A 24,602-nucleotide genomic window follows, 5' to 3' on the forward strand; every position below is an offset into this window, starting at 1 on the left:
ACGGCCGCACTGACTTCTGAATGAAGGGAAAGTTGATCATTGAGTTTGAAACCAAGAGTTTTAACAGAGGAGGAGGGGGTGGTTGGGGGACCTAAGGAGGGGGGCCAAAAGAGAGAAGACCATGGACTGGAGCAACCACCTGTCAACACCAATTCCGTTTTATCGGGATTGAGTTTCAGGTGGTTGTGGTTCATCCAGTCCTGAATGAAGGTCATAACAGAATGAAAGTTGGATATTGAAGCAGGGGAGGAGGATAAAGAAAAAATAAGCTGGAGGTCATCCGCATAATTATACACAGAGACCTCCAGCTGCTGTAAAGCAAAAATACGAGGGGCGATGTACAGATTAAATAGCAATGGGGAGAGGGAGGATCCTTGGGGAACCCCGCACTGTACAGGCCGGAAGTCGGCAGAGTAATCCCCCAAGTGAACTGCTTGAGAGCGGCCGCTCAGGAAGGAGGACAACCAGACCAAGGCCACGCCCCCGATTCCCGCTGCTTCGACACAGGAAAGTAAGATGGCATGATCCCCCATGTCGAACGTGGCGGAGAGATCGAGGAGGACCATGGCCTGGGGCTGATTCGTGTCCATACCCTCCCTGAGGTTGTCCAAGACCGATAGAACCACGGACTCCGTGGAGTGAGCAGGGCGGAAACCAGCCTGCCTGGAGGCCAAGACACTGTTCCTTTCCACAAAGGAGCCCATAATTCTTACTACATGGCGTTCCAGTATCTTGGCCAGAAAAGGGAGGAGTGAAATAGGGCGGTAGTTGGCTGAAACCGAAGGATCAGCACCAGGTTTTTTTAGAATGGGTAAAATTACCGCCGATTTAAGTGGGGGAGTGACAATACCCTGGGAAAGTGAACTGTTAAGAAACGTGAGAGGTGGTGAGGGGCAAAAAGAGTAAATCTGTTTCAGGATATGAGCAGGGCAGGGATCCAAGGGGGAGCCAGACTTGACCAGCGGAATGAGGGAAAGGAAAGAGTCAGTTGTGAGAGGCGGGATGGAATCCAGGCGCGATGTGGCTGGGGGACAGTGAGGATTGATAAAAAAGGGGGACGGTAGGGGAATGTTGGCTCTGATCGTGGTGATTTTGTCAAGAAAAAAGAGTTGAGGGAGTCGCAAAGAAGCTGTGAAGGAGAGGGTTTGAGTGTGGCCCTGTCAGAATATGCTAGATCTTGAACGATGGCAAAAATTTCTCTGGGCCGATTTTCGGCGAACTGGATTTTAGAGGAGAAATAGGCCTTCTTCGTTTCCAGAATGGATGTCTTATATAGGGCCTAAAGGGTGATATAATGATTTCTTGAAATGGGACAGTAGTCCCGCCGCCAGAGACGCTCCGCTCGGCGAAGATTACGTTTTTGCATCTTGAATTCATCATTAAACCAGCGGTTTGCATCTTTAGAGCGCTTAGATGAAATGCGCTTTAGAGGGGCGACTAGGTCACAGCCGGCCCGCAGCCAAGCATTGATGGATTCCGCTTGTTCTAGAGATGGCAGCCCTGAAAGATCCGGGCTGGACGCGGAGAGTACGGCAGACAAGGACCCTATGTCCACGCGGTTCCAAGAACGCGCCCAAGTGTTTTTGACTGGGGGGGGTTTGGGAACTGAACAGAAGGACAGAGAAAAGGAGATAAGAAAATGATCGGACCAGGTGCAAGGGGATATGGATAGTGAGGTGACCGGGCAATCTCGGTACCAGATTTGGTCGAGGGTATGGCCCAGACTGTGAGTAGGGACGTGAACAACGGAAGTGAAATTAAGAGAGCGGAGCGACTCTGAGAATTCCCTGGAAGCTGTGCACTCAGCGGGGTCGGAGGGCCAAAAATTGAAGTCCCCAAGAACAACAATGGACAAGTGGTTGACTGCCAGGGTAGCCACCAAGTCTTGGAAGCATGGAAGGAATAAATGCGGGGAGGATGGGGGTCGGTAAATAAGAACACAGGTGAGTGGGGGGGTAAGGGAAAGTGAACGGGCCACTAAACAGTCTGACGCACCTAGAGGGGACAAAACTAAAGGTTGAAAAATAATTTCTTTACGAGCAATCAAAGCAACTCCACCTCCTGGCTTGCCGGGAGGGCGATCGGCTCGGAGAGCATAGTAAGATGAGGGAAGCATTGCCAGAAGGGAGGGAAGGAAGCTATCAGAAAACCAGGTCTCGGTAAGGAATAGGAGGTCAGGTTTGTGTGAATCCATTAGCGAAAAGAGATCGTACTGATGCTTGACTGGTGATCTAGTATTGAGGTACATCGCGGAAACAGACGTAAAAGAGGGACCCGTAGACAAGGTGGTGGAGGGGCCACTAGTCGGAGACAAGGGTGGCGGGCATGAGTGGGAGAGGGCATACGATGTAGAAAGTCCAAGCCTGATAATTCGGGCTGATGCAGTGACATCTAGTGGCCACGGGCCTTGGAGACCGGTCAGTTGCGCAGATGAATATTGAATAAGAGAGGCAGAGTGAACAGCCCCAAGCCCCGGTCGGGCGCGGACGGGCGCAGACGGGCTTTCCTTTGGCACGCCTTCAGCGCGCCATCGTCGCGTCCGCTGCGCTCGTCCGCTGCGCTTCCGAGGAAGACACATAATTTATAACAAGAGGGACAGTTGGGCGGTGGGCGTGGCCTCCGAAGGGGGAGTGGCCTACTGGCTGGGCGAGGCGCTGGTGAGCAACTTGGTGCCTGCTTTGCGCATCGTCCCAAAAAAAAATGCAAATACTGCAAGACACATACAAAGAAAGCTGCGCACTCACTGCAAAACTGAAAGCAGAATAGTGCCCGCATATGTATTTAATTACAAAAAAAACAAGTGCGAGCGGAGGGGACGAAGTCTGTAGTTACGCGCCGCTTCTTCGGGACTACATGGAAGGTACAAGAGGATCAACAGCCAACAGAAATCAAGATAAGAACAGCCATGCCACAGGTAAACCAATCGCAAGCGGTAAAACTAATTACAGGGAGTTTCAGCCAATATACAGATTACTTTAAGTCTTGCTGAGACAGCGCATGCAAGCGCTGCAAAGGCGAGACCTAATGACATTTTTGAGGAGCCTCAGTCTCTTTTTATATTAAATTGAATACCCTTTGTTGGTGCTTCATCTAAAGTTTAATTAAATCAGCTTACTTAAATCATCATTTTATACTACACTATGAGGATATAGAAGGCGATGATGTAGTGGTTTCTGCAATACTGCCCACTATGTAGTAGTCATAATGGTGTAGTGGGGGCAATGAGGTGGATGGAGGTGTTGTAAAAAGTTAGATCGAGAAAATGTAGGCAGACTGATTTGGAACTGATGTATGTAGGAAAAGCTGGTTCCATTCCACACTGGTTGGCAGAAAGAAGGGCAATGACCTAATGATTCTGAATTCTTGAGAGAGGGAGAAACACAACGCTGGCAGACAAAGGGCGCGTAAACATATACACCAATGTACGGTACTGGTCATACAAAGGTCTCTATAAACAGCTTTGAGAAACAGTTTCCTGTCCCGGAAGTAGATGGAAGGGTGACTAAAAGCTAGAAATTGGAAATAGACAGGATGTAAGGGGTAAAATACCTAGACTTAGTGAACTACAAGACAAAGAAGTTCATATGGCTCTTTTAAATTCCTTTTGTTAAGGTCTGTGAAAACTATCAGTAAAATATGACCTTTTTATGCTACAAGCAAAGTCCCACAATCAGTTTGCATCTGCAATCTATGCTGAGCTGAAGCCTTCACCTTATTTGGCGTTGCTCCTATCAAAACCACACAAACTAAGATGTCGGAAGGGCATTGTCGACTCAGGAGAAATAGTCCAAAGATGGAAATAGGCGCGTGCAGACACCTCCTGCTGCATCTGCCCCTATTCCAAGGACTCCTTGCCCCGTGTGCTGTGCACTTGCCCCTGCTTTTAGTGGTAAAGAAGATTCTGGTTAAAAGAACTGAACTTTCGCCAATGCCAGGAGGCAATAGATCACTGCTTCCGGGGCAAGGACTGCAGGCGCATCATGAGATTCGTGAAGTTTATGGACAAAGTGGCTGCGAGAATTGTCCAACAGGCAAACCCGGGGAGCCTCCTACGTGCAGTATAATTATTCATTCTTGCACTATGCACTGTTTAAATAATATTTGAATGGTTTTAATGATCAAATAAAGATTTTTATAGACGAAACAAAGAAGCAATACACGTTTGAAACCCTTTATTGCAAACTGAAAAAGAACATTTCACCAAAGAAAATCAGCCAATACTTCCAGCATTAAAATCACCACATTTTATCGGACTATACTTATTCATGTCATTTCAACTTTAAAATATGAGAAACACATTTACATCTTAGAAGGCGGGCTGAGATTGCAATTGAATTATGTTACACGGGACAGAACAAGGTTATGTTTCTATTATATTATGCACAAGGTTACTTCTGAAAATATTTAACAAATGGGGGTGCAGGAAGTAAACCATCAAATGAGTAAATAGGACATTGTTTATATTCACAAGGCCAATCAGACCAGGCATAGCGGACTGCTGTAATATTAGATTTACAACAGCCTTTATATGATACACTAGCCACGTTTAAATAGAAAGAAATACTCTTTGCTGGTATCCACTGGAAATCCTCCATATCTCCAAATTGAGGACTGGGGCATCCCACCTGGAAAAAACACTGATGTTTAGCAATATAGTATGGAAACATATACTTAAAGTTAATCTCATTGTGTAACTTTCTAATTAACTGCAGACGTTGGAATGGGCTCACAATAATAAATACAAAAAACAGAAATCTTACATCTTTTTAATTCTTTTAGAAACACAGTGAAAACTAACAATGCCATATTGCTCTGAGACTTTATCCTAAGAGCACACACTTCTGCAGACTTAAAATAACTCAGTCATAGGAATAAAACAGTATTACCAAGGACACTCCATTAAGACGGCTTAACATTATTGAAGACACCTACAATAGCAAACTATCACACCCTAGTATTCAAAGAACGGAGTTCTGTGATGAAATATAAACATCACTAAAGCAATAAAAAAACATCAAGTAGCACATCTCCCTCTCTGAAAGAAGAAAATATCACACAAGAAAAGTAGGATCAGGGCAGTAAATTGAAAAGTGGAACAACAATGGTAAGGGTGGAACAGTGACGAAAACCATCCTGAACACGAAGTCACTTTGATGCAACACCTGTCAGTCTATCACCACACCAGTTCATCCTTGTATACCACAAGTTGAACATTCTTCACCAATCAGCATTCCACCACACCCTATAAAAAGATGTGTCCTTCACTTGGTCTGCCACTCAATTAGGACAAACTTTCAACAGATCTTTCCTTTCTTTCTATGGGTCATTAACATAGACACTCTTTCTCACCCCTGGTGATGTCAAACACTCTTTGGTCTGACACTGACTCGGGCCACCTTCTGTCACTTTTTATGCACATCACTCATATACGCACTTTAATCTATTCCTTCATCCACATGGTACAAATCGCAACTTTGTACCAGTGACGGCTTCTCCGCTAAGGCGGAGGAGCGCCGCCCACTGTTTTTTAGCAGTGAAGTTAAGGAAAAATAAAATGATAATAACTTGCATTATTATAATTTTATTTTGTCCTTATGTCCGTCAGATTTGCACGGTGGGGCTGCTCTCATGACAGGAGCAGGGGGAGTGGTGAAAACCCACTAAGTGTATATGAATGTTTGGTGAGCATCTCGTGCCGGCTAAACATTCATGCACACTTTGCATGTTCTCCACGCAGGCTGCATTACACCCTGCGAGGAGAACATGACCAGGCTCCCAGTCAGCGTCAGAGTGTCGAACCACGGTGCTGAGACTAATGACAATGCTGTATTGCAGCGTTGTGATTAGCTGACTGGGAGCCTGGCTGTGCTTCCTGTTCTGGCTGCAGCGAGGGACTTCGAAGGGAGATGCGGCCAGAAGGTAAATTATTATAATTTTTTAAAAATATACATCCACTTACCCTGCGTCCCTCCTCCTGCTCCCCACCCCCTATTTGTGCCGGCTGCCGCTGCATTCTAGGAGGAATGCTACGAATGTCCAAGGGTTTCCTTCCGCTCAGCACTAGTCTCTTTTTGTCACAAGTTAGTCATCACCTTTGCCCCCAGCTTTGAAAAAATCTTCTTATACCGAGATCGTTAGCCGGTTAGGTCACACAGAAACACTTTAGGTGGTTCCAGAGACTGTCACTACCTCAGGGGTCTCTAGAAAATGTTGTTTTTTCATCTCTGCTCTTTGCGCCGTCACTTGGAGACTCTACTCCGGTCATTGCACAGCAAATTCTATCACAGGACCGGAGGCTCCAATTATTGATTCTCTTTCTTTACTGTAAAACTCACAGCAGCCAATGAAAACGGTTCAACATTGTAAATATACTACCTTTCCCTTGATGCTTTACAACCGATCATGTCCCAGCAGACCCTATAAGAGCCGTCATCTCTTTTCCAAAAGCCTTTTTGGGTTTCGCCTGCCGAAGGCTGCGCTCTGCGCAGCTTTTCGGCGCAGGCAAAATCCATTGTTTCCAAAAAGGACTTCAGGAACGTCCCCCGGCTCCCATTGGCTAGCTCCATAAATGGAGGCTAGCCATTAGGTGTCGGATCCGTCAAGGCCGGACCAGATTCGGGGGCGTTCCCGAGAACTTTTCTCTTTTGGCCACGTCATGCGGCGGTGGGTGGGGCTTTTTTTTTTTGCTCGTCGAGGTTTGTTTGGGCCATTTGGCGGCCGACCGCCGGCCGAGGAAGTCCAGGTGAGTGCGTTCCTTTCCCGCCGTCTGTTCCTTTCCCGCCCCCCCTCCCGCTGTCCGTTCCTTCCCCCGCCCCCCTCCCGCTGTCCGTGTGCCTACCCGCCACGTTTCTGCTGCTTGTTTATATTTGTTTGCGTGTGTCCTCCTCCCCTGCACTCCTCCACCTTTTGTTTACACTCAGCATGCGCTATCTGCCCCCCCACCGCTCCCAATGTCCGTGTCTTCTCAACCCTCGGTTGTCCGTGCCCGCCCTTTGTACGTGCCACTTCGAGACCGCTAACGGCTATTTCCCGGTCAAAGATAAAATATAAATGCTTATGTATGACAGTTAATAACTGCCTTTGGCTCTGCTCGTCAGTACCCTTTTCCTGCATTCAAGAAGGGATAGCGTGTAGAGTGCGATGCACATTACCACGTGCACGGCTCGTGCACCGTTGCTTTGGGTCTGTTGCAACCTGCCCTATGTGCTCGGAGCCTGCCCCTCGTGCACTAACCCTCCCCCACTACAACCCTCCCTGCTTGAAAACTCGGATCCTTCAGTCGGCTACAGAATCCGCTCAGCCCGACTTGGCAATTAAAGCGCTTTGCCGGGCACAGAGGGGAGGAGATCCGTGGTGAACTTCGTTGTTTGATGCAGTGTCGGCTACAACTGCCCCCACCCTCCTCAATAGCTCACTTGTTTTAATTAATGTTCATTCGTTTGTATACTTGGGCAGCTTTTTCGTTTTTGGTTGTTGCTGTTTTAAATAGCATGAACTCGACCCGACGGTATTTGAGCGCTTTACACGAGCACCAGTTACCTTACACAAGGACTCATTCATTTTTGTAAGCACGGGGAGATTACGTGATTTGTCCAGAGTCCCAGGATGTTGAGCCCACGCCGAGATTGCAACCTGAATCCTCCGTTCTAAAGTCGCCAGCTCTGGTTGTTACGCCGCACCCGCTCCCTTTGTTTTCTTTTTGCTGTGCTTCAGAGCGGCAGGAGTTAAATCCCAGACGGATGCTGCAGAAAGGTCGCCTGTTCCTCCGCTATACTGCTGTGAACGGGTAGCACTATTAATGGGAAGAACTCGCATCACAACCCGATCAACCTTTATTTTACAATTTCACGAAAAATATGGTATGTCGCGTCCAGATGCTTCAGAGCAAAACCTGCAAACTATTCATGGTAGAAATATTATATTTAGGAATGGGTGTCTGGCTCTGTGTGTGTGTGTCTGGCTCTGTGTGTGTGTCTGACTCTGTGTGTGTGTGTGTCTGGCTCGGTCTGTGTGTCTGGCTCTGTGTGTGTGTCTGGCTCTGTGTGTGTGTCTGGCTCTGTGTGTGTCTGGCTGGCTCTCTGTGTGTGTCTGGCTCTGTCTGTGTGTCTGGCTCTGTGTGTGTCTGGCTGGCTCTGTGTGTGTCTGGCTGGCTCTCTGTGTGTGTCTGGCTCTGTGTGTGTGTCTGGCTCTGTCTGTGTGTCTGGCTCTGTGAATGTCTGGCTGGCTCTCTGTGTGTGTCTGGCTCTCTGTGTGTGTCTGGCTCTGTGTGTGTGTCGGGCTCTGTGTGTGTGTCGGGCTCTGTGTGTGTGTCGGGCTCTGTGTGGGTGTGTCTGGCTCTGTGTGTGTGTGTCCGGCTCTGTGTGTGTGTGTCTGGCTGTGTGTGTGTGTGTCTGGCTGTGTGTGTCTGGCTCTGTGTGTGTCTGGCTCTGTGTGTGTGTGTCTGGCTGTGTGTGTGTGTGTCTGGCTCTGTGTGTGTGTCTGGCTCTGTGTGTGTGTGTCTGGCTCTGTGTGTGTGTGTGTGTCTGGTTGTGTGTGTGTGTGTGTCTGGCTGTGTGTGTGTCTGGCTCTGTGTGTGTGTGTGAGTGTGTGTCTGGCTCTGTGTGTGTGGCTCTGTGTGTGTGTGTCTGGCTCTGTGTGTGTGTGTGTCTGGCTCTGTGTGTGTGTGTCTGGCTCTGTGTGTGTGTGTCTGGCTGGGTGTGTGTGTGTGTGTATTTGTGTGTGGGGCTCTGTGTGAGCGATGCCAATAGCTCTAAGTTTCCCAAAGGCAAAACCATTGCATTGTAAATGCTTGTTTTCTTTGCTGCTCACGGTGAAGATAAGTGCTTTTTCATTATATTACTTCAAACTGTATTTCTTGTAAAGACTTGTACTCAGCTGTTTCCCGCACGCGTTCACGCATGAGGGAACGAGCTGCTGGTGATTATAGCACACGCATATGTAATTGTGGATATAACTCGTATGGTATTTGGTTCTAGAGCATGTTGGTAAATAGATCAAAGTCAATAGCGAGTGGGTCGTGGGCCTTCTGTAGCGGAGAGCATCGTAAAAACACTGTGGTAAGTGGTGTCCTTCCCAGCATTGATTTCAGATCGCGGTCTTCGGCGTGACGACATCAAAGCCTCCCCTGATAAGGCCCGATTCCATTGCGTAGCCCAATTGGGCTATTTGGGAGGATTTGGGCTACGCACGCCTCACTCTTAAACAAATTGCTGCCGGAGCTCAGAAAGCGCAGGTTTTCTTCCATCGGCAAGAATTTTTGGTGTACGCCTGACTGGCTGCAATAATCGTCTGCCCTGGGAGTGGGTGCACACCCCAGATAACCGCATATATGGCTCTCGACTTCATGTGGCTGGGGCTGCAATAATTAGAGACTACAGCATTGCTGAGGAGCTAAGTTGATTCCTTATAGAGTGCACGTGGGTTGGCTCCCGCCTGACTCCTCTACTAAATAAGCTTAGGAGATATATATTTCTTCCACCATTATTAAAGAATGGAAGATTGGGTTAGATTTGAGGATGAGGAGGATGAACCCTACTATGACGAAGTACACAAATCTGTTTTAAAGGATAATATTGTCAACGCTGTGGATCCCTCGGTCTGGTTGTCCGTCAACAGGGCTCTTGAGAGTACTGTACAGCAGGCATTAGCAGCAGCGCTAAAACCTATTACTAAACAATTGGAAAGCTTCGCAAAAGCGCCACAGCTTTCAGATCCCACCCGCTCTTGATTCTCAGACAGATTCCTCAGACTCCACCAGTAAAGAGAAGACCAAGTCAGTAACATGGCCTCATGTAGGAGCTCTAGCTACTTTACCCCAGGGTCCCATGGAAGAACATGTTTTTTCAACTCCAGCTTCCACAGGAAGTGGAAAGGTGAAGCCTAGAAAGTGTACATTGACAGTGACACAGAATCTACCAAATCAGATAATCGTGAACCACCGAAAAAGAAGAAAGCGAGGAAAACAGTCATTCTGGTAACCGAAATGGCACCCCAAAATCCAACCCCCTCCCTTGACCTTTAACCCAGCAGATATTGTACACCCACACTCCTCAGATTGGGCTCCAGCACCAGAGGTAGCAGAATACCTTCACAAGAACCTCAGGAAAGGGTTCGATAAAGAGATTTGTAACTGACTGCGGTCGGAATCCCCTAGACTAGACATACCAGACTAGGTGGCGGAAACACCAGACATAGATGCCAGCATGTTAACCTTCCGAAAAAGTTTGCTAAAGATCCTAGCCGGCTGTCAGTGCAAGTTATTTGGTGTAGCAGGACCCTTAGCCAAGATCTTGGAAATGGCCCTACCGGCCAAAGAATCGACTAGTCCGATGGATCCAGATATTCTAGCTGGCTGGACGCAACAAGCAATATGTCTCCTGGGGAATGCGAATTGCACCATTTCCACGGAACATAAATCTATGCTCATGAGAATGGACTCCAATCTAACAGAACTGGCTTCGGCTGAACCCGGTCCCCTAGCAGAAAGTAATCTCTTTGGAGAAAAATTTGTCAAAGTCATCTCAAAGTACGTAGGCACATTTACGTATTTAGACAAAGCCCAATCCAGCATCAAGAAGGTCTTTCAAGCGGGCCCTTTTAACAGGGCCAGGCGAGGCAGGTGAAACTCTCCAGGCCGCCACTATTATCAAGGTCCCCCCAGAGGAGATTACGGAAGTGGTAGAGGTGATTGGGACTCGACCAGAGGCGGTACCATCTAACCGACCCGACCAAGATGCAGCAAACGCCGTTTCAATAGAGGCGGACCTAGAGCGGGTTTCCAATCCCAGAATTCCACAGGTAAGAATTACTGATATATCAGACTTACCCTTGAAGGGGGGGGTCATACTCCGTTCTTCCTGCACAACTGAGGGGTTCTCTGACAGGATGCATGGATATTACAGACGATGCAAGGTTTTCATCTAGAGTTTCATCAGACTCCTCACCAAGACAACTCAGTTTTTCCCAACAAAAATGTGCTTTAATAGATTCAGAGATAGAAGAATTGTTGCAAAAGGGCGCAGTTACCTATTACGACAACGAAGCCTGTGGTTTTTGCAGCAACGCTTGGTTCAAAAGAGGGGTGGTGGTCTCAGATAGGTTTTAAATCCAAGAGATTTCAATCATTTCATGATATACAAGCATTTCAAGATGGAGGGTATTCATCTTTTAACAGATCCACTCAAGAAAGGAGATTGGATCGTCCATTTGGACCTCAAAGACGCTTAACTGATGATCCCTATATTTCCTCCTCATCGGTGCCTCCTGCAATTCCAAAGGAGAAACCGGTGGCTGGAATATTTGGCCCATACTTTCAGGCTTTCCTTGGCTCCATGATGTTTCACCAAAGTAATGAAGCTGGTGAATGCCCGCCTACGAGAACAGTGAATTTGCATCATAATATATCTGAACGATATACTTATCATGGCTCAGACACAAACTTTAGCCAGACTACACTTACAAATGACAGTATCACTCTTGCAGAGCTTGGAATTTGTCATCAACAAATCCAAGTCCATCTCAGACAATAGACTTCCTGGTTTTGTCATAGACTCTCAGACAGTTCTATTAAGGATTCCCAGATCAAAGTTACAAGATCTCAAGAAAGAACTGATAGCGGTGTAGTCCAAACAGAGGGTCTCCCTGAGGACAATCGCCAGAATAGTGGGGTTCCTGGCTTCATCAATATGAGCCAACTTTCCGGGCCCACTTCACTATCGGGCTCTTCAGAGATTAAACATCCAACACCTTCGGATAGGATTGTTGTACACAGATCTGGTCCTGCTGACACAGGAGGCAAGGAAAGAAATTCAATGGTGGTTGGGCCACGTAGAGGCGCGGAACGGCAGAGCTATCTTCAGTTCCCAACTAGAGGTAATAATAGAATCAGATACCAGCCGATGGGGCTGGAGAGAGCGTTGCAGAGATATCTTCACCGGAGGCAGGTGGTCACTTCAAGAACTGTCTCTGCACATCAACTGTCTGGAGTTGTTGGCTGGGTCGTTTGCAATACGGACTCTCTCTCTCTCAAACAAGTCCCCTGTTGCATTCTCCTCAGGATGGACAATATCTCAGCGGTGAGGTACATCAACAAGTTGGGAGGCACAAGGTTGCCCTTCTGTTGGAGATAGCAAAGGACTTTCGGCAGTATTGCCTGAGCCATCAGATATTGGTAATAAAGGAATACATTCTGGGCCAATCCAACAGTTGCAGACTGGAATTCCAGATACCTGACGGATTACAGCGACTGGCCACTCCAACCTCGTCTGTTCCAATGGTTACAGACAGTGTGGGGTTCTTGCAAAATAGGAACAGGGGTGGGAGCACACCGCTTCACTTCCCAGCAAGGGTCGAGCTAATTTTGAAGTATTTTTGAACTGTGTACTGCATTTACCAGGATGCAAAGTGGCGAACTGTGCTGGGACTGTGAGGCAGTGTGCTCCCAACCCCCATTCTCCTGGCAAAATAGACCTGTTCCCCTCCCGATTGACTCGCCACTACAAGCGTTCTTCAGTTGGAGGCCGGACCTGCTAGTCAAGAGCGACGGACGTTTTCTCCCAAGACTGGTCAATCACTCTGAACCATGCATTTCCCCCATTCATTCTAATTCCCAGTGTGGCAATCCAGATAGACCGACAACAGGTGGAGATGATCCAGGTGACACCTTAATGTGGAAATCGCTACCCTGGTTCCCAATCCTGTTGGAAATGACTACCGATTATCCTAGGATGCTCCCTTGGTCTCTCTCAGTCAATGCTCCAGGGCCCTCACGGAGAACTGCATCCAATAATAATGTCAGAGCAGTTGTCCCTGATGGCATGGAGGCTTTCCGGCAACAATGGGAAATGCCAGGCATTTTGGACGAGTCTTCCAAATGTATTCAACTAGCCTAGACCCCTTCCACAAGGAAGAGATATTCATCAGCTTGGCAATGCTGGGTACGTTGGTGCCTGGAACGGCACGGGGATCTTGTGAGGGTGGAATTATCCCATGTTGTAAATGTTCTGTTGGATCAGTAAATAATTTCAGATCTGCAATTTCAGCAGACCATAGTCAAGTGGATGAAAAACCAGTAGGTATGCACCCAGTGGTGTGCAAATTGCTTAAGTGAATCAGAGTGACTAACCCTCCTAAACTGAAGAATTCATATTTAAGGGATGTCTTGTTGGTCCTAGCACTCTTTGACAGATGGCTGGATAATGCTCAATTATCCAGAAAACAGTTGTCATCTATGCTAGCCATGGTTTTGTGTCTATCTGCCTGCAGACATTAGTCAGATGTGAGGTTCCTGGATCTTACAGGATAGTGATCACTCCAGAAGGAGTTTCTTATACCATTACGGGCAGGACAGAAATCTTTTCACGTTGCATAGACTTTAAAGCTTTTCCCAACAATGCTAAGCTGTGTGTAGTTCAATGCCTAAAAGTAGAATGTTCTCGACCCCTACAACCAGAAGGTTCAACAAATTTGTTAATTGCATTGCAAAAACAGTTTAAACCCTTGTCTGCAGCTACAATAGCCAGATGGTGAAAATCAGTCATGAAAGAAGCGGGTATTGATACCCAAGTGTTTGGTGCTCATTCTGTATGTGCAGCTATGGCCTCCAAGACTTTTATGCTAGGTTCAACTATTCAGGAAGTTATAAAATCTGCTGATTGGTCATCTGAATCTCCATTTAAACAATGATATTATAAACCAGTGGATGATATAAGTACTATGGTATTTGATAAGCGTTAAACAAGCAATACTCTGAGCCTCCGGTCCTGTAATAGAATTTGCTGGCATTCGCGGCAAGCATTTTCAATTTTATTAAGGACACGGTGGCGAGGATTATCCCACCTAATTTTAATATAACTTGTGGTTGTAATTGTAGTAATGATAACCCACCTGTATGTATTATGCATTTGTTTACAAATATTACAGGGTTTTTTTCTTTTGATTTATTCCAGGTTCAGAAAAGAAAGGCGATGGAGTCTGCCTTCTGGTGAAAAGTATTTGGAAGTCGTTTTCAGTTCTTGGTTGAGAGGTTGATCTCATGTTGGATGATCGCCAAAACTGGTTTTGTTTGATGATTATGTTACGCACTTTGGGCTAAAGACTATCGCTGGGACATGGTTGATTGCGAAGCATCATGGGAAATGTAATTTTTTTACAATGTTGAAATGTTTTCATGGGCTGCTGTGAGTTCTATAGTAAAGAAAGAGAAGCAAAAATCCTCGCCTCCGTGTCATTAATAGAATTGAAAATTCTTGGTGCGAATGCTAACAAATTTTGTATTCTTTGCCACTGTGCACACTGTGACCCTTTGACCCAAAGCTGTACCAAAACAGAGGTTCTCAGTAAACCCATAGGAGGGACACTGGAGAATGCGCAGTGAAGCTCTATTGCGCATGCTCCAACAGCCCTCTTCTGTGTTTACTGGCCCTCTTGTGAAATACTCGTACATTGTCTACACGGTCCGCGGGCCGCCAAGGAAGGTCTGCAGGCCGTAGTAGGAGTACCACGGCTCTAGCCTTTAACATTTTACCCCTGAAATGTCTATTTGAAAATAAAAGAAATTCAGACATCTTTTATTCTGTGATCTCAAAGTATGACTCAATGGAGTGGGCTTTAAATCAAATTCTCTAATGGCCCTAGCCTTCCTGATTAACAGTTTTATATATCATTACAAGGGCCTGATGGAAGCCATTGGCGCCTGTGCAATATACAGCTGTTCAGGCGATTAAAACTGGCCACTGCCTGGCTGCAAAATTCTGAATTTAGTATAAATGACCCATAATCTATTACGATAGCTGAAAATAAAATAAAGCTACAGTAATCTAATTTGGTTGTCATTATTGTTCTCGCCTCTGTGGCTCTCTTTTTTCCATCAGGTATAGTTCAAACTTCACAAGCAAATTTCTGAATGAATGAGATTCCAAGGTATGTGTGTGATACCTAAGACATCATTACAACTTACGGGCTGCATTCCAGTCGCTATACACATGCGGGTTTGCACAATGATCAGAATTATGAGTTGCGTGATAATTATCACACCAGTGTAGTTTTTGGCTGTTAAATTCCGGAAGATCAAGCCTGCTGAAATATATCAGAGGAAAAGGCCTGAAAAATTGGAAACAGTGTTCAATTTGATGTGGTAAAGACGACTTTGCATGGTATGCCTCATCTTTTTACTAAAACTCAAAAAAGGTGGAACTTACCACATGTGGTAAATCCAGTTAAAAAATTAAAAAAAGTCAACAATATCTTTTTGCGAGATGTAAATAAACGCAAGAGTCCATAAATTCCTATTCAACTTGTTGGTTTATTCTTTTGGTACTCCCAGCAAGGATTCTGCCAATACGTATTTCGTCTAACAGACTTTTTCAAGGCAATTTCAGATCAGACATCTAGACGTTCCTGACGTGTGTTGTTCCGCAGCAACGTCATATGATAGTACCCGTGAGTAAGGTGTCAATAGGAATTTGTATACCCACTAATAATCAATCAGCACCCCTGTGTGATGTCCAAGTATCAATGGCCAATCTGCGGTTTTTAGATGAGACAGTGCTGCCCGAGAAAATTACTCTGCGTTGTATTAGACGCAAGTCTGAGTCCGAAATCGCCTTGAAAAAGTCTATGTTAGAAGAAACACATGTTGGAAGAATCCTTGCTGGAAGTGCCAAAAGAATAAACCGATAAGTTGAATAGGAATTTATGGACACTTGCGTTTATTTACATCTCGCGAAAAGATATCGTTGACCTTTTTTGATTAGATGCTAAATGTGAAGTTGTGTTTAAATCAAACAAAAGAACCTACATGTTAATCCTGTTACATTATGAGTATTTGTATTTATCTATGAGGGTGCTGAATAAGGTTCTATTTTGTATATCTATTCAAGACTACACAGCCTTGGTTTTGGGATGACATTTAATAGCACTGGCTGCGGGCGTCTGAGAGAGAGTTAGGCACTGGAACTCATTTGTTTATAGATTAAGCACTTCACCCTGGGATAATTGGTAATTACTACCTGTGGTAAGTACCCCACCCTATTCTGTAGAACTTGTGATGAGGGTTTTAGTTTCTTCACAAATGTCTGGGAACCTGCCCAATAGCAGCTGTGTTGTACTTATGTTTAATGAGATCCAACACATATATTGATCCATGTATCTCATCCAGGAGGCTGGAGTACCCATCCATGTATCTCATCCACAAGGCCCAAAAGGAAGGCAATTGCCACTCAATACAAGTAGCTTCTGTGTTTTATTAGCATGAATGAAGAAACCAGCCCTGATGACTCCAATAATTCATGTAAAGGTTTCATATAGATGCTGAAGAGCACAAGTTTAAGTGCCATCGAGGCACTTAAACTTGGGGTCGCGTGGACTCACACTAAGGCACAATGGCCATATACATGAGGGGTCAAGTGATGCTCTTCTCCTCTTGAGAATTTATAAGCACTAAAAGAACCGGTTTGGGGACAACTTCTCTAAAACTCTGGATATAACTAGGATCTATTAATTCGACAATTTCATTTCACTTCGAGGACATCTGGGCCTGCAAAGCGCAAAATACAGAACCGTAAGCTTTCCAGCACAAGTGATGTTAGAAGGTGCTGGTGTGTAAATTTGCAATTACCTGATTTTTGGAATGCCAATATACAGAATACAACCCACTTCTGAAATTCACACTGCTACCCGTGTTACGATTTAATTATTGATCCTAGTAATATATTGTGATTTGACGAATTCGAATGAGGAGATCTACCGGTATTTAAGATTTTGTTGGTGTAAATTCACCTTTTATCTGCCATATAAACTGAAAACAGTGACATAGATTGCCTACATATCAACTATCGTGGCCAACCATGACCATTTATTCCCCGTAATCAAACCTCACAATATCATACATGACCCCAGACGAAGTTCCACAGGAACGAAACGCTTTGGCTGATGCTGAAGCTTTTTTAACCAAGAAACTGAACAATAAAGTTTTTTGAAGACCATTGGAAATTGACTGAACTGTACTGCTTTCTGCACCGTCCTTTTTGGATAATCATTTGGTATCGGTGTCTACAGTGGAGCTAAAGTGTGGCAAGCTCCGGACGTGTGTTGCACTACTCATGGACTAAACTTGTTTAAACTAAGAAATTGGAGTGCCTTACCAGGGTCAGCTGCACTGTGCTTTGTTGGAGGTTATACATAATAGATACAGATCATATAAATTAATAGTTTTTTGCAAGTGCAATAGCTGACATGTTTAGTCGTTAAATGTAAACATATCAAGTTAACAGCTTCATTATTTTTTGACAAATTGTGAAAAATGTAATAAAAATGTACTTTACAATTCTTGTCCTTTGTGGCATGGTTTTAAGTCCGCTCAAGATGGCGCTCCTAATTGAGCTCCATCGAGCCCTTTAGTCTGCCCAGCAATTGCCCCAGCCACTACCTGTGAAATGTAGGACCCAAAATCTGGATAATACGGGCAAAGATTTTGTGAGATATCAAACATGTAGCAATTGGTTCAGATAGTTGCTGGTGGTGCTCCTGTTGCCTGTGACCCCTGAGTCTCCAGACTAGATGGAGGTGCCACACAAGATTAGATCCCAAGGAAGGCACCTGTAGCTACCCTCAATGATGTGGCAGCTCAAATGAACATCGCCCCCAAGAATTTAGCACCTTGTTACTGCATTGCTTCACCCTACATTAATAAACTGCACGCAATAAGGAGTTGCCAACCTACAGATCTAACAACCTCTGGGCCACTGCCCAATCTTTGCTCAACTTAAGCCTTGGTGAGCCTGTGTCGAACACAATAGGGACACCGCTACCCCTAACCCACTAATGGGTATTCCAGTCCCAGACTCACGCCGGCATAGCTCGGAACCCTGACCAGCTTCCATGCCCTGCCAGCAAAATTGATTCCTGGTACTCCGCAAGCACTATGCTGCGTTAACTGGATCATGTTTCCATATGCGGAACCCCCTGCTTCTCTGTGACATACCCAGGAAATAATTTGCCTGATTACCAGTCTCCTGAGGCTCAATCCTCGTCACGACTGAACCACTTGAGAACACAATTAATCCTCAACACCATTGATGTGCTTACTCCTGCTCGTTGCGCTCATCTTGCCTTCAAGCAAGCACTTGTGTAAAAATTGTAACCTGGTCCTGATGATGGACTAAAATCGATACAGGCCGAAAAGCCATTGACTTTGCAACGCAACTGCGGGTGCCAACCTCGGGACTGCATAATATATTTTTGTTCACTAATGTGTTAATATACGGGGCCCTTTAAGAGTTAATTGTAAATAGTATTGGTTTATTGTGCCGTTTCCCGCTGTATATATCCCTTCACTTGTTACTTGCGTTGTTCACCTTTTTCACAAGCACTTGTGCACAGTCTTGTATGGATTACATGACATTTAATGTAACATAGTGCTTTTGCTTTGACCTTTTGATCAAATACATGAAATAGATTTTTCACATTCATTGTTTCCTGGATTTTCCCCTTTCCAGCAACATGTTTTGTGCATAATCCTTTTTCTGTCAACTAAAATATTACCTGTTGAGACATTGTTGTACGCTATATACTATCATACCAGGTCTCAACTGGGTTTATGGGTATCCTCCTGTTGTTTGATACAACCCCAATATAAACAGCAGTACTGCTGTCTACGACAACCCCATGGTCTTCGCGGACACACTGCAGTGACCGGCAGCTGCAGACAGTGCTATTCTGCCCACGTACCTGGGGCCTCCAATTTCACATTGCAGGCAAATTGATAGTGCCATGCTGGCCCAAATCCCATCGGCTCCCAAAAACGCACCTGTTGCTGCCTAGAGCAATGTGATGATCGGCCACCATCAGACACGCATTCCGGACAAGATGGAGGCGCCACATAACATTAGATCCAGAGATCTCAAGGATGACACCCATAGCTGCTCTCAATGATCTGGCAGCTCAAATGAACATCACCCCCAATAATTTAGTACCTTGGTTACTGCATTGATTCTCCCTACATTAATAAACTGCCAGCAATAAGGATCTGCCAATCTACCAATCTCCCGACCTCTAGGCCACTGTCCAATCTGCTAAACTTGAGTCTTGGTAACCCCGTAGTGCGCACAATATGGACACCACTATCCCTTTACAAGTCTCCTGGGCCTCCGGGGTCGAGCCGCCTGCAGTGACCAGCGACTGCCGATAGTGTTGTTCTGCCCACGTCACTGGGGCCTGCAGCATCACTTTGCAGGCAAAATGTCAGCACCATGCTGGCCCAGAACATATCGGCTCCCAGAACGGATCCCATTGCTGCCTAGAGCGATGTGATGATCCTCCACCATCAGACATTTACCTTCTCTGACGCTACATTACTTCTCCTAACATGGCCTATTTTGCAGCAGTAAAGATCTACTGATCTTTGGATCCCATACCCAAACTTACCTTACTTCAGGCTTTGGCAACCATGCGGTGTGCAACTTCTCAATACTGCCGTCTTTGCTCTAGTATGAATACTGCAACTTGCAATAATGGTTATCAGCTGCATGGTTTAATAAAGGCGCGTGGGCCCAGCGCTCTCCTTCTGCAGACTACCTGACACACATCAAGCTCCATGCCCAGTGCATTTCAACTTGTTTCCTGAATGTTATCCATGGCTTGATAAGGTAGTACTCTACTTACAAGTGGATATTACCTCATCTACCTTAAGACTACTCGTTACTACCCAAGTCCTCTAAGCCAACTGTTTGGTACGTTAATGGTCTATTGCCGATAGCTCTCTGATAGTAGTCATTGGTCAATTGCTGGACTACACATCATCACAGCTATGTTCTCTGCTGTTCCACAGCTAACTACCATGTCTGAATCTAAAGATCATAAGGAGAAGGACAGTAAAGGCAATCTAAAAAGAATGAAACTATATCCACGAACCCTGACTCACCGATCAAAGATAAACCCAGCAACCCTACCACGCTTAAAGCAATGCTTAAAAAATTAACCGCCATTCAAGACATGGCCCAAAGTACAAAAAGAAATACTGACCTTCTACAGGTGGAGGTAGCTGGGTTCAGAAATGATGAAGGCAGAGAGCAAGGTTAGCATGGTTGAGGACCATGTCACCATATATACAAAATACAAGCTCATCATGGACCCCATGATCATATCTCTTAAACATGAAATTCAAGGCATTGTAAGACTGCAACGGATGAAGCAAGCTCAGAATTCTCGGACTTCCTGAGGGTTATGAGAACACAGCACCTTCAGTGATAGCTTTTCTCGAATCGTGGATCCCTTCTACACTCCTCACCTTTCCTAAAGACTTTGAACTTGAACGTGCCCATCGAATACTTACCTTCAAACCTAAGAATTCCACATACCCACAAACTCTGATCTTCAAACTACGACATTATCGAAGCTCATCGTGGCTCACATGATGAAAGTAAAATCTATCTAGTGGCACAGCACCAGGATCACTATCTCCCAAGACTTTGCAAGGGATACTCAGGAAAACTCTATTGGGGAAAGGGATTCAAGATTCTTTTAAGGCCCATCTAAATTCAAGCTGGTCTACAAAGGTCAAATACAGATCTTTTATGAACCATCTGATCTTGAGTCTTTCTTGGAAAATACATCTGAATAGCAAATGGGTAACAGCTATGACACTCTCTGACAAATGTCTGAAACCTCACATTTACCGATATGTAACTGGCTTATGACATCTTGCACTAATATTGTCTAGTCCAAGTTCAGTTGGGTATTCCTTGATTGTGCTCAATAATGTTAGATGTTCTCGCAATTCCTCATGAACCATATCTAATACACTTCCTCTCTGTTGCATATGAGGATCAAACATAAGTAGGATGGACAAACCCTCTTATGCCACTGTGCTCTACGGAATAAACAGATTGGGGCGATTCTCCTTACTCCACCTTATATGCACTGTGCCCGATTATATTGTAGCTCATATGACGTGTGTCCCAATACACAATATGATGGGGCAAGATACTTATCAGTTCTAAAAGTAATATCTCCAAAACGATCCTGCATGCACAAGAGACAGGTCTGCAGGTGGCCAGTATTTAATAGAAAAGTGAAGTTTTTCTTCATGTGGTGCTCGTTACTTGCATTATTGTAATTGCCCTAGCTGAGACAGTAATTATTATGTTTTTTTATACTGGCAATGGTTGGTACATAGTTATTATGAGGGTAGAATTGCTCCATATTCGGTATTACTTATCACCTACAATTCAACATAAGTTCGCTGAGATGGCCAAGAAATAATGGCAATGGTGTATTTTCTGTATGTTCTCTCCAAACATTCATTTACTCTTTCACATTTGCTCATTCACTCAAAAGGTTTTACATAATAGTGATGTGTTCTGTTAACCAGAAATCTACCCTTACAATCTACACTGGTTGGTTCTCTCTACCTAATAGGTGTGTAGGGCTCCCACAGTTCTGTCTGCTGTATCTAATTTCTCCAAGGCTTTTACCTCTCTACTCAAGGGAGTAACTACAGTTTTACATTTTCTTCAAGTGTATTTCCTCTCCCTGTGGACGTTTCCCCTTTCTGTACTGATTTCTCTCTGAACCATGTGGCCCAACCCCTACTGTTAAACTGTAGCACTTTAGCTAGTTTTCACAGCATCTCACAACACCCAGCAGTTTACCAAACATAGACCTGGCCAGTAGATTTCAGCTTTAGAACTAATCTCCCTCAATACCAAAGACCTAAATCACCCTGTGAATCGCAAGGTCATTGAATATTGTCATACACTCAATAGGGACATTGTATTTCTCCAAGAAACCAGGATTCATTTTTGGGAAGCATTGCCGACCGTTGCGTACTGGGTGGGTTGTTGATTTAGTCTGCTCACCAGCAATTTGCAAGAAAAATTATGTGATTACCTTAATCTAAAAAAATGCTGTAATGTTGATTTTTGCTTATGAGTAGGATTAAATGGTTGGTTATCCGTCTACAACACAATGACACAGAACTACATGCAGTAAACATCTTTGCACCAAACGATGATCCACATATCTGGTCTACGCGGACTGCTAAACTAGCAGTACTTTTACCTCTTAATGCTTGAGTTGTTATTGGCGGTGATTTCAATTTGTCGATGAACACTATGCTGGATAGACACTCCACTTTTAAGTATAGAACCCCCAAAGCAAATAAAGAATGCATAACCCACGGTTTTACTGACATCTGGAGATTACATAACCCTTGGGGCAATGACTTGACTTCCCTCACCCTCCACCAACAGTTTCTCAAGAATGGACCCTTCTCTTCTCCAAAATACCCTATTGTTGACCACTGAACCCACCACACTCTCTGACCACGCAGCCATTATATTCACCCTCCAGATTCAGCCCCCACAAACTAAGAAACCGTTCTTGGTACATGAACATGGAAAACCTAGACCGTGAAGAAGTAGTACAGGATTTGCATGAAGAACTTACACTCTATATACAAGAGAATAGTTTATCTGTTTTACTCTTTTGTCACCTTATGGGATAAGTTCAAGTACTCTTTTAGGGGGCGAGTAATCAGCCGTATGTATGGCTAGGAAGAAACAAATAAATTAAATCCTCTTTTGATAAATTAACCTCTAACAAAAATTCCAAAGCAATTTTATATGAGCAATTTAAAGATCCCTCAGTTCTATTATCCCTTTCAAAACCTCTATTATGAGTAGAGTAAGATTAGAAAAGAAGCCCACCTCTAGTTCCTTGCCCAGAAAGGGAAAACCCTATTCTATCTAAAACTAGCCAGGAAATCATTGGCAGCCAACTTGAAGTTCAAAGGGAAGACTTCCATTATCTCGAGCATTAGGGACCACCATGGAGCAACTAAAATAACAATTGAAGATATTCTGAGTGTCTTCTATGAATTCTATGCTGAGCTACACACTCCATTCACATCTAAAGATGTGTGCCTACAATTTCTCCAAACTCAACCAATGAAAACCATCTCTAACTCGGATGAACTCATGCTAAATAAATCTTTAAAGAAACGCAAAATCTGAACACAATTAATCTTATTCCATCCAGTAAAGCCTCAGGCCTGGATGGTCTACCCATGAGTTTCTATAAGACATTAGCCCCTAGAATAAAAGACCAACTCAAAGTAAGAAGTTCCTAATCACTTTGCCTCATCTATGAAAGTAACTGGCACTGCTGCGGAAGCCATAATCGTGGTCATCCCAAAAGATGGGAAAGACCACTCTGACCCCAATAACTTTAGACCAATCTCAATGATAAACATGGAAACCAAAGTTATAAAAAAATAATACTAGCCTCACGCCTAGCACCTTTGATTACTAAGTTAATCCATGTTACACAAGCAGGCTTCATGAAGGGAAGACTAGCAAACAGTAACATCCAAACGTTTTGTCACATTGTTGAATAAACATCTCTTAGTCTATCACTTTCACCATTACACTGGATGCATAAAAAGCCAGTAACATGGTCTCATGAACATACTTTAGTTGCAGCTTTAAATAGATACAATCTAAGCGATCTATACATTAAAAGGACTGTGGCACTTTATACTAACCCTATCACGAGAATAAAAATCAATGGTGCTAAATCTGCACCTTTAACTGTGCAACAAGGCACCCATCAAGGATGTCATCCCCTTCCCCCGTTGTTTCCCTTGGCATTTGATCCACTGCTGTTAATGATAAGTAAGTCCAATGATAATGCTGTCCTCAACTTTGGAAACACAGTCTTTAAAACTGCAGCGTATGCAGATGACATCTTGATCTTTCCTGAAACTCCGGATGTTGCCATACCTGCCATCGTAAAAATTATAAGGAAATATTCTGCTTTTTCAGGCTACATCTTGAACAGTTAAAAAAACTGGAGTTTTACCCCTAATTTTCACTGCCAACCTTCCTGTATTGGCTCCTTGAACTTTCAAGGGCTATCAAATACTTAGGTTTTTAGTTCTGTGGCATATCCATCTGCAGATCCATCAGAATCCATTACACAGACCAAACTAAAAACATTTGACAACATTAAAGATTTACTGACAGCATGGCCCCTAAACATATTTCATGGTGGGACAAATTGGAAACTTTTAAAAATGATGGTGACCCCTTTGGTCAATTTCCTTTCAAGCATGTTGTCGGTCTGCCTCTCCACGTCTTTTTTTCAACCTTGGATAGAATTACTTCTGACTTCCTATGGTGCAAGAAGCCTGGAATAAGTTGTAAAAACTCATATGTTTGCCCTGGAACAGAGTAGGCAATCTTCTGGACTGGTTCAAATACTAGAAAGTACTCCTAGCTGCTCAGAGTGCTCGTTTAGCTGCTCAGAGTGCTTGTTGGCTTGAAAATGATCCTCCAGTGGTGACCGCACACTTATTATATCACAAAATCTCAGTGAACCCTTCTCATTAATTGTGATCTTGAGTATGTCCCACCATAATTTCTTCCACTCTATGTAAATGTGTTTGTATTTATATAGCGCCTTCTACCCGGAGGTCTCGTAGCGCTGTATTCATACCGCTGTGGAACCCTTCCTGGCTTTCCTGTGAGATGTCCACTCCTGGGCACCCCCAAGGTGAAGCCAGGCATCCAAGCGCTGCTGGGGCCGTTGTGGAGATTAAGCAAGCT

At 44.5% G+C, this 24,602-nt stretch overlaps 1 protein-coding gene across 1 annotated transcript in view; it reads right to left on the minus strand.

Moving 5' to 3' along the window:
* Positions 1 to 4,157: 4,157 nt before the first annotated feature.
* Positions 4,158 to 24,602, minus strand: part of LOC147731747 (sialate O-acetylesterase-like) — a 382,423-nt gene continuing 361,978 nt past the window's right edge. Inside the window, exon 11 of the mRNA XM_086956866.1 lies at positions 4,158 to 4,625. Coding sequence (XP_086812992.1) covers positions 4,389 to 4,625 — 237 coding nt within the window. The 3' untranslated portion in view covers positions 4,158 to 4,388. The remainder of the gene's footprint in view (positions 4,626 to 24,602) is intronic.

This window comes from Lissotriton vulgaris, chromosome 2_1 (assembly GCF_964263255.1).
Source record: "Lissotriton vulgaris chromosome 2_1, aLisVul1.2, whole genome shotgun sequence".
NCBI lineage: Eukaryota > Metazoa > Chordata > Amphibia > Caudata > Salamandridae > Lissotriton > Lissotriton vulgaris.